The following is a 12264-nucleotide window of genomic DNA, read 5'->3' on the forward strand; positions in this document are numbered from 1 at the left end:
AGTGAGAGGTTCGTGCTGTGCTCCGTTCAGATACTGTGACGGTTTGAAATGTCTGCGTTAATTGAAAATCCCGCGAGCTGCGCTCAGTAATAAGGTTTCTGACTGCAAAAAACTGTAAACCGATAGAAATCTATCGGCAGCTTCGTGAAGTGTATGGGGACAACATTATCACTGAAGGTGGAGTGCGTCAGTGGGTCATAAGATTTCAAAATGGCCGAACCAATGTTCACGACGAAGATCGAAGTGGGACACCCAGCATAGTGACCGCCGAACTTCTCGAAAAAGTCGATGCTAAAGTCCATGAAAATCGAAATTTCACAATAACGGAACTTTCTTTGAGTTTTCCACAAATTTCGCGAAGTTTGTTGCACGAAATCATCAGCGAAAAGCTTGGTTACCACAAGTTTTGTGCAAGATGGAAGGCAAGAAGAGGTAACGAAGTGGTTGAAGGCGCAGGCGGCCGAATTTTTCGACGAAGGAATTTCCAAGCTCGTACATCGCTACGATAAATGCCTTAATTTGTATGGTGACTATGTAGAAAAGTAGTATTTGAGTGTGGCTTTCATCTGTATATAATAAAATTTGTTTCCTATACTTTGTTTATTTTTTTATTCCAAAACGTAATCTACTTTCTGGATAGCCCTCGTATGAAACCGTAATTTATGAAATAAAGAGCAATTATGATCTAAAGGGTATCAAAATTTACAAAAAAAAAGCTTAATATTTATTTGTTTACTTTATTAACCATTTCTTTCAACACGCGCATGCGTAAAGCATACATTACGCATAGTCAAAATTAGAAAATTGCGACCAGAAAACTATTTGATGTGTACTCGTGATGTTTATAATGACGAGGAATTAGATTTAAATCATATCAAAGATGGAGTATATCGAGATGAAATACTACATTTAGTAAGGAATTATAAGCCAAATAAAGTAAAAACATCTGCCCTGAAGATAAGAATAGTGCTGACGGATAAATTTCCAGTTCATTGCGTGCCGCCACGTCCCCCCCCCCCCCACGCAGTGCAGCGTGAAATTGATAAACAGATTTCGGAATGGTTAGAGAAACAAAGGAGCCTTTTTCCATTTTTTGTTGGAATTCCACTTTTTGTTTGATGGACATCGAAACATGCTTTCCCTTTGTAAATCCTTTTGCAGCTCCAGCTTCGGAAATTCTTTTTGACATAATCGAAAGTTCCAACTTACTTTTATAAAATTGCTCTAACAGTCTTCAAAAAGTAATAAGCCGGATCCAATTCGAAGATTAAGGAACAACGCAATCTGCAACATTAACAGAAACAGATAATTTTAGCTTAGTTTATACCATCCGTTATATATTAAACGCGCATGCGTAAACGTATTATGCGCATGTGTAAAGGTATTACGCGCATGCGCCAACGCATTATTGTGTTGACACATGCGCAGAAGGTTTGTAGCTTTGAGGTAGTTGTTTGTAGCCGGATCATAGATCATTCCGGATTATGGGTGTCCTGATTAAGGACTTTTGACTGTACTGAACATGCAATTTATATTTAACAACTATTACACTAATTATGGATATATATGTTATTCTAACTTTGAATGCAATGGTTAAAAAGAATAAATTATGCAACATGTTATCTTCAGACAATTCAGGTATGATCTAACACACACACATAGTCAACTAGCAGCAAGAAATAATCTCAAAGCATTTAATGTTATATGCATCACAGCCAGTAACTATAACAGATAGTATATGTATAATTGAAAACACTGTTAGAAAATCTTTAAATTCAAGAAGAAATTTAATATTTTTCTACTTTGAAAGCATGTAGTACCTGCTAGAATCGGATGTAATCAAAAACACAGAGCAAATGTAAGTCAATATATATTTATACAAATCTACAGTTTAATTCCAATCTTTATGAAACTTTCCACACTTGACTTTCAAAAGAAAAGGAAGGTCATTGTCTACATAAGATTTCTCAAAAACCAGCCCCATGGGGTCTGCACTCTTTATATACATACATTTTACACTAATTTAATGAGCTTTTGAGTAAAAGCTCAGCGATTTAAGAGTTTTGTGTTACCACTCTGTAAATCATAGTTTCAAATTTGATCAGGAAACTTGGCGCTATAAAAAAATTTTGTTGCTGTATGGGAAAAGAAAATTAATTTAACTTGAATTTAATAAACAAACTTGACTAGTCAAAAGTCGTTAATTCGGACACCCATAATCCAGAATGATCTATAATCCAGACCTCAAAGCTTCAAACTTTCTGCGCATGCGCCGCGCTGACGCATGCACAGAAAGTTTGAAGCTTTACGGCTGAGAATATGCTTGTGCGAGTGCGCAAATTACGTTTACGAGTGCGCGTTTAATGTATAATGGACGGAGCTTATTTAATTATCTATTTCAGTTAATGTTGCAGATTGCATTGTTTCTTAATCTTCGAATTGGATCCAGCTTATTATTTTTTGCAGACTGTTAGAGCAATTTTATAAAAGTAAGCTTGAACTTTTGATTATGTCAAATAGAATTTCTGATATATATTTATTAATATGTAAATTATCTACAAAGCGAAAGTATGTTTCGAAGTTTATTAAACAAAAAGTGGAATTGCTACGAAAAATGGATAAAGGCATATCCTTTGTTTATCTAAACTTTAACGTTTGTTTATCTAAACTTTGTTTATCTTTAACGCCAGGGCACCGCGCAATGAATTGGTAGTTGATCTGTCAGCATTATCCTTATCTTCAGGGCAGATGTTTTTATTTTATTTGGCTTATAATTCCTTATTAAATGTAGTATTTCATCTCGATGTACTCCATCTTTGATATGATTTAAATCAAATTCCTCGTCATTATAATTCGCTTCCAATAGCGAAGAAAGTGACAGAGTTTATTGAAAACGAAAAAATTTCAATTGACAAATTAGTCGGTATTCTCGACACAGCAATTATAGGATTTTAACAGCGGAACTTTGTAAGTGAAGAAAAAGTTAAGTCTGTTTATAGAATTAAAGAGAAAGTATTATCACATAAAACGAAGCAACTTAAACAACTTACATTGAAAGAAATGTTTAATAAAGTAAACAAATAAATATTAAGCTTTTTTTTTTTTTTTTTTTTGTAAATTTTGATACCCTTTAGATCATAATTGTTCTTTATTTCATAAATTACGGTTTCATATTTTGAATTTTATAATTTCTGCATGCCATCTTACCAGATTTATACTGATGATCTATAATCCGGAATTGCCAAAGTCCCGACGAGTCCGGATTAACGACTTTTGACTGTATAAGAGAAATGTGTTGCTACTAACCAAATTAAACTATTTTACCATTCAGCAAAATATAAAATATTTCATGCATGTTATTGTATCACATGCATTTTCTTTGCCTTTTTAAAGTGACTTTGTGATGACTCTGCAGCAATATCTAAACAAATATTTTCATGAACACCAAAGATATTGGTAACCTTTTATACTGATATTATGCTAGGAGATGATTACTGATTTCAACTAACTCCACTCTAATTATGATCTTATGTTGCAAGGCAATGTGTTATAAGGAGGTTATTTAACAAAAATTTCTTTCCATATGCAAAAAGTAGATTTTGTAAATGATAGTCACAGCCTAAAAGATTACATTTAGTGCTGTTTGAATTGAGAAAACTGATTTGTATTCTGTTAAGTCCAGGACAACTGTCAGAATTGGTGCAGCATACCAGCCCGCAGAATTACGGGAAAGCAAAATTTTTAGAAGCACCAAGCAATAAAATTAAGGAATGGCAAAATGTTAAAAATTTATGGAAGGTGCTGGAATATGAAATTTAGGAGTAGCAGAATTTTTAGAATTTAGAGAGGTGCTTGGCAGCAGAATTTTGGAAAGAGACTGCACCGAGCTGCAAAATGTCTAGCACTGGCTCTGGATAAGTCTTAAGTTTATGGGGGAATTTATTTATTCAAGATTCAGATATGCCTTAAGCATAAGAGGGAAAAAGTCATAAGTATAATAAATAACTAAACTAATATAATTCAGGCTTAGCATTGTCAATGTGTAATAGAAGCAAGACAAAATTTAACAGAATATCTTTAGTCAGCAATCTCATGATACATTGCTAATACTGTATAACACAGAATAGCTATGCTTTATGATGATAGTTGCAAATTTGAAGTTTTCAGACATCACAAACAAAAAGCGAAGTTTTCCTATTTGTGGAATTTGTAAAGAAACATGGAGAAAAGGTAATAAATGAAAATGATACAGTCAAAAGTCGTTAATTTGGACACCCATAATCCGGACCTCAAAGCTACAAACTTTCTGTGCATGCGCCGCGTTGACGCATGCGCGTAAGACCTTTACGACTGCGAATATGCTTGTGCGTGTGCGCGAAATACGTTTACGAGTGCGCGTTTAATGTATAACAGACGGTATAAGCTAAGCTAAAATTATCTAATTATCTATTTCAGTTAATGTTGCAGATTGCGTTGTTCCTTAATCTTCGAATTGGATGCGGCTTATTATTTTCTGCAGACTGTTAGAGCAATTTTATAAAAGTAAGCTTGAACTTTCGATTATGTCAAATAGAATTTATGATATATATTTATTAATATGTAAAGGATCTACAAAGCAAAAGTATATTTTGAAGTTCATTAAACAAAAAGTGGAATTGCTGCAAAAAATGGATAAAGGCATATCCTTTGTTTATCTAAACTTTAAAGTTTGTTTATCTTTAAAGCCGCTGCTCACAATGAATTGGAAGTTGATCTGTCAGCACTATCCTTATCTTCAGGGCAGATGTTTTTATTTTATTTGGCTTATAATTCCTTACTAAATATAGTATTTCATCTCGATGTACTCTCTTTGATATGATTTCAATCAATTTCCTCGTCATTATAATTTGCTTCCGATAGCGAAGAAAGTGACAGAGGTTATTGAAAACGAAAAAATTTCAATTGACAAATTAGTCGGTAGACACAGCAATTATAGGACTTGAACAGCGGAACTTTGTAACTGAACAAGAAATTATGTCTGTTTATAGAATTAAAGAGAACGTATTATCACACAAAAATACAAAGCAACTTAAACAACTTACATTGAAAGAAATGTTTAATTAAGTAAACAAATAAATATTAAGCTTTTTTTTTTTTGTAAATTTTGATACCCTTTAGATCATAATTGTTCTTTATTTCATAAATTACGGTTTCATATTTTTAATTTTATAATTTCTGCATGCCACCTTACCAGATTTAAACTGATGATCTATAATCTGGAAAAATCGATAATCCGGAATTGCCGAAGTCTTGACGAGTCTGGATTAATGACTTTTGACTGTATAACTAAAGTTTTTCATTACAATGACAATGCCCCAATTATCAATCAATTAATGAATAGTGAAATCTGCAGCATATTTCTAAATCCTGAAAATATCTCAACTGATAGTGAAGAAATTGAGAGCAAGGTTGTTGAGAATGTACTAGCACAAAAAATGAAATAAATTAAAAAACTTACATTGAAAGAAATTTTTTATAGCAAATGTTTAAAGCAAACAAATAAATAAATATATATGTGTATTTTTAATTTTGATCCCTTACAGTCATATAGTCATAAATGCTGCATTATTTCATATTAACTTTATAATTTCTACATGTCATCTTACTAGATTTAAACTAATGATCTAATATCTGAAAAATCCAAAATCCTGAAACACTGAAGTCCCGATAAGTCTGGATGTTGGACTTTGTACTGTACATATTTGTGTGCATGCAATTTTATTTCAGCGAGTTTTAAATTCTGGATTTATAAGTTTCTAAAAAAGTTACATTTTAGATTTTTCTTCTTAGTTTATTTATTTGCAGTATAGTAACTAGAAAGCAATACTACTACTATTTCTGTCAATTTTCTGAAATTTAAAATTAAAAACTATTAATATAAAACTATATTTTTAAGTAAATGCTTATAAATTTAGAGGAATTTGCAAATGATGTTTCTCAGTTAAAAAAATATATCTATAATTACCTTCTGATAAACTTTCTATCTGTTGTCGTAATTCTTTTTGACTTATTCTGAAAAAAAAAAAAAAAAAAAAAAGTCCAAACATATTTGTATATATATATACATAGGAAATAAAATCAAAGGTATAAGCTGAATTACTGAGGGAAAAAGTGTTAAAAATACAAATTTTAAATTCGTCATAAAGAAACTTGAATATACATAACTTAACTGCATAGTGTTAATTTAATATTTTTATGTCATCTAAAAACATCATTTAAAAATTTGATGCCACTACATAAGTTCCTTCTATGTGTTTCATTTAAACTTATTTCAGTCAGAGTAAATTGAAGGGTGCCCCTTCTATTATTGCAAAGTTGTTATTTCATTTATGGTAACCTGAGAAGTTGAATGTTATGAAAGTCCTATTATGAAATAATTGGCTGCGTTATTGCAGTAAATTTTGAATTATGGGAAAAGAGATGTAAGGGTTTGTGGTGTGTGTTGGTTAGGAAGTACATAGCTCATTTTGTGGTTTAGATGGCAGAATGGCTGAATGTGGTAAGATTAATTTGAAGTTTCTGTATGATTTGGAAAGAAAGGGGAAAAAGAGCATTAATTGAGTGGTGTGAAAATTTACTTAGAAGGCATTATAAGTGCCCTGTTTTTAGAAATGCACATGGTCGAACGTCAGAGGATATCGGCGCTACGAAGGATATTTTTTACTCTTATTTTTGTGAATTTATGTTATGTCACCAGTGTACAGATTCTAGTTCAGATAATTTTAGGAAGTTTTTGGATGCTGTTAAGGAATTTTGTTTGACTGAAGAAAGGGAAATTTCTAAATAAGGTAAGTGGATATTTCCTTTCTGTAGTGCTAAGATGATCCTTTTTTATGTTATTTGATTGCTTGATTTAAAATGTAGTTTATTGAGATTATATAATTTTTGTTGGCTGCTCCTTTGACTTTTTAAGTGAATATAGATCGATGTGTACATGGACAAAGTCAAGGGAGTGCACAATGCCAAGTTTGTGCAATTCTCTGAACTTTTTTTAAGTGAAAATAAGTCAATGTGTACATACATCAAAAATCACCACTACACAAAGACAAAATAACAAGTGAAAGAATTGGACAAACTCGGTATTCAAGTACCGCCAGAAATCGCCAAGGGGCACCCGTAAATATATTTTCACCCTTATTTCTTTAAATTATTCTAACATGATTAACTGATTCTTTAAGACAAGTTGAAAATGACCTAAAAATGACATATTTTAAAATTAAATATAATGGTTAATTTATGTCCCAAACAAATTTCAATTTAAAAATACACGAAATAAGTCAAATTTCTTGTTTTCATAATGAGTATAAAACTTTCCCAAAGACAAATATAGCAACCAGAAGACTATATTAAAAGTAAGATTTCATTATTTGTCCTAAATTAACATTCTTTTAAAATTTGAAATTGGCAAAACATGAATATTTTCATAATCTAAAACACTTTTGTAATAGAAAGTATACATCTACAGCCAAAAACTGTGAAAATAAAGGCAGCGTAAGGGGGTGGATATACATACATACATATATATATATATATTAAATATATAGGACAGACTAAAAACAATCTTAACTTTCGAATCAATAACCATAGAGCTCAAATCAAAAAATTCAACGCACAAAAAATAGCATTAAAATAAGTACACCATCACAACTCAATACAGCAGAATTAGAACACTTTAAACACCATGACTTCAACTCTATTCAACTTCAGATACTAGATATAATACCCAATCACAAAACACGAATTTTTCAGGAATCTCTCTATATACTAAAACAACGTTCACTTTATCCATATGGACTTAACACTTATATACATAGTCATAGAGATACTTCTAAGAAGTCTATTTTCAGCCAATTTAAGCTCTACAGCAACAAAACGCAGAGAGGAAAAAGAGGAAGCAAAATAAAAAATAATGCGAGATTTTTATCCACTTTGGATACACTTGCACTGAAAAAACAATTGAAATGTTTTTTTGACTCAGACTACTTTCCCAAGAAACTTCTCAACTGGTTACACTCCTGTATTAATAAATTCCTTATCAAACTAAAAAAATTCATTCAAGAAAGCTACGACGACATACAAATCATTAAAGACATGATTCTTGATTTTAGTCTTTTCAGACTCTCTAATAGACTCACTCAATGCAAAATTTATTTTAAAGTCAATTTTCTGCATCCGCAGTTTGACAATATTCATTTCTCAAGAATCATCAGAGATTGTAAAGATTACTTCCCCGCAGTTGACACAATACCAATGATTGCATTTAAATATCAAAGGACCTTAAGCAACTTGCTCACTAACCACCATGAAATAGATGAAACTGCAGAATGACATTGTAAGACACCAATTTACAGCAATTATGTAGATTCTCATCACCAGCACATAATTACTGGCAACCTGAATATCATACAAAACCATCAACTAAAAACACTAATGAGTTATGGTACAAAATTTAGACCAATCAGAAACATGATTACAAATTACTGTTACAAGACTTTCGAAAACAACATCAACAAATTTATAGTTAAAGCAAGCTATCAACTGAATTTACCCATAGATACCTTCTTAAAATGGAAAGCTAAAATTCTTCAACGCATCTCCACCGAAATCAGTCACCTCAAATTTAAAAGTACACTGAATTGGTCCCAACTTACATCAGATATTAATAAATTAAAACAGCTTTTTACTATTACAAAAATAGATAAAGCAACTAATAACTTTAGCATTATATGAAAACAATTCTATGCTGAAATTATTCATAAAGAACTTCTCAACGCAACTACTTATCAATTAGCCAACCTTACAGAAATATCAGGATTAAAACTTTTCATAAGAAACTCAATATTACTTTCAATGCAAACTACAACAGATTTACTAATCTTTATGCGATTCCCAAATTCCATAAAACACCATTAAAATTTAGATTTATAGCTAATGGAACTAATAATTACAAGAAAAATGTAGACTATTATTTTTCAATTCAACTTAATAAAATCTGTAAATTTATTTTCAATGATTGTAACACTAATCATAACTATTGCTGGATCATTCATAATAACACTCCTGTCATTAATACCATTCAAACCATTAACATCCAAAACATTAACTGCTATGATTTTGAAAACTTATATACCTCACTTCCTCTAGAAGAAATCTATACCAGTCTACTTGATCTACCTAAACTTTTCCCTAATATACTCAATATCATGACTCTTGACAAATGGAAAACCTACCTAAAATGCACACTTTTTCATAACTACATCAAGTTTCAAAATCAACTTTTTAAACAAGTCAGAGGATTGCCAATGGGCTTACATTCCAGCACCTCGATCTGTAATATCTTTTTATTTGTCAAAGAATTTAACTTCCAAAAAAATCTACAACCATAAGAGTTAAATTACTACAAACACACCTATAATTTTGGTAAAATTGAACACTCCGAGATTTATCCGAATTGTCTTACACTTAATAAAACTAATAATTCACAAAATAACATAGACTTTCTAGATCTTCAAATCATTAACTACAAAAAAATTTTACTTTTTGACAAAACAAGAAACTTCAATTTCAATACTAACAAATTAATAAATTGGAACTCCAACATATCCAAAAAAGTAATTAATAATACTATAATTAATCAAATACGACAAATTAAAACTATATGCACAGATACAATAGATTTACAACGCAAAATTTTGATCCTTATTAAAATTCTCAAAAATAATCTAATTCCCATTCAATTTATCAACCATTGCCTTAAAAGAGCAGGCGTTAAATACTCACTCTAAATCGTTTAACTGATAGGGATATGATAATTTGTTCCTAAACCTGAAAAAGCGGTATAAATTGGATGACTGTCAGTTGGAAGATTTGTATATAGTGTAATTACTCAATTGTATATATTGTAAAAAGCTAATTGTCTTCAGACATATACTGTTACTAAAAAAATGGGCCTATTTCATGCCTTTAGTCTGTCTATTAGCTCTTGGACAGTGAAAATTCCTTTTTCCTTTCTTAAATTCTTAATCATTGCGACACGACAATTAGCCAGAAATTAATTAATTTCCATTCACTAGTATTTTCAAAAAAATCTTAACAGACAGTCTCACTCAGATAAGAACTCCACAAAATACATCCCTCAAGAATTCCAAGTCCCACCCACTACCATAAATTACTTCACCCAAGTCTTACCGACTGATATTATTCAAAGCCCCTACTGCCGCTAAGAATTTTCGGACACCCTACACTTATGAGTCAGACACGAAGAGAACACTTTGCCAACTCCCCCACTAGAAAGAATGCAAGTTACTTAATATCTTTTCTGGCCTTTATATCTTCATGTACATTCACTGATATTATTTATATTATTTTCTATATTCTTTTTATATTATTTTTATATTGTCTTTGATTTGTTTTTACAAAGTTTGCATTATTTATCTTATTTTATAATCTTCTATGTTTATTTCAATTTTACTTTGAATTCAATTTCATAATGTCAATTTCCAATGTTTAATTTCTACAAATAATATAGTATTCAAATGCATAAACATGAAAGTGTCGGGGACGGTTACTCGAGTTAAATAGAATTTCTCTACAGTAATTGATTTTTACTCCAAATTGAATTGACTAAAATGCTTCATAAGAATAAGTTCTTTGAGTATCAGCATTGGTTCATAATTCCTTCTATTCGCGGAAATATTTGGCCTGACTAGAATTGCCGGTTTGGCTCTTACTTATAACTCGAGTAAAGACGAAACACTTTCGTATTTACGTATTTTTATCAATTATTGTTCATTGAACGGGAGTTGGTTTGTTCCCCTTGAAAAGTCAACTAATTTCCGATCAATGACAATAATTACATGTTTCAATTTTTCCTTTTACAACTGAAATTTTATTCTTCATGATGATTTAACTCCAGTCCCTGTTAAAACATTATTAACATTTTGCTTTCAAATTACTTCAAAACATCTTTCAAAATATAACTTACCAGTATGGATTCACACTTTTAAAATAATTCTACTTTAATTAAACTTAGGAGATAATATAATCAATTAATCAATACTGTTTAAGAAATAAATTATTATTAACTAACTTTGCAGCAATTGCGCAAGTAGTAATAACTTGTATTCGCACTAAATGGATTTAAGATCATACAACATATATATAGATATAGATATAGATCAGGGGTGGCCAAAGTGCGGCTCTCACAGGCAATTTATGCGGCTCATGCATATAAAATATATGTATGAAATATGGAAAACTAAAACTATTCAGTGTCCCAAAAAAAAGTAATTAATTAGTTTAGACTCATTTTACAAAGTCATCAGGGATTTCTTTCTATTTAAAACATCCTCCACTACTTCTATAATGATGTAAATTTGAACTTGTGGCTTTTAGAAAACCTAGATGCAGCTCTTGAACATTCCTGAATTCAAACGTGCGGCTCTTACTGACATGAAGTTTGGCCAAACCTGATATATACAGTATGAAGTCCGAGATCTGGAGGTCTAATATACAGAATGATCTAAAATCCGGACCTCAAAACCACCAACAGCTTTTTTTTTTAATGCTTTATGCATGCACATTTGATTTTTTCCCCATAAATAAAACATATCGAGAATCTCGATTCTTAATTTCTTTTCGGCACTAAATAAATACTTTAATAAAAGAAACAATAATTTAGCATAAACTTGTGTGATAAATAATTTGGCTTCATAGCTGTGTATACTTGGCATGTATCTCAAACCGAAACATTGTAGATAGGTAATTTTGCCCTTAGTAATATTTTATATCCCTGATGCCAACCTGGCGAATCAATTGCTTTCATCACTGCATGTTTATCAACACATAACAACTTGAGTAATGACTCATGCAGCGAAGCCTAAATGATTTTTTTATATTAGCAATTTAATAAATAAAGAGTATGGTAATCTTTTATGTTGACATTATGCCTGGCAATGATTACAGATTTAAGTTAAATGCACTAAAATTATTGATGAGGAAAAATTTACCAAAAATTTCTTTCCATATGCTAAAAATACATTTTTTAATGATACTTAGGTGAAAAGATAAACCCAAAACTGGCGCCAGAGCTCGTATGGCCACAGAATTTAGTGAAGACAAGATTTTTGGAATTTAGAGGTGCACCAAGAAACAAAATTAAGGGATGAAAATACTTTCGGAATTTACGGAAATAACTGGGATCCAAAATTTAGAACTTAGGCAGGT

General features: G+C 31.0%; 1 protein-coding gene across 1 annotated transcript in view; it reads right to left on the bottom strand.

Annotated features, from left to right (window-relative positions):
• The window catches only part of Snapin (SNAP associated protein), a 55371-nt gene that overhangs the window by 30905 nt on the left and 12202 nt on the right, over positions 1 to 12264 (bottom strand). The window contains exon 2 of the mRNA XM_035375914.2: positions 6005 to 6051. Within this exon, the coding sequence (XP_035231805.2) occupies positions 6005 to 6051 (47 nt within the window). The remainder of the gene's footprint in view (positions 1 to 6004; positions 6052 to 12264) is intronic.

Source organism: Stegodyphus dumicola, chromosome 8, assembly GCF_044657685.1.
Source record: "Stegodyphus dumicola isolate Sdum_Otavi_A_Nest chromosome 8, ASM4465768v1".
NCBI classification, from domain to species: domain Eukaryota; kingdom Metazoa; phylum Arthropoda; class Arachnida; order Araneae; family Eresidae; genus Stegodyphus; species Stegodyphus dumicola.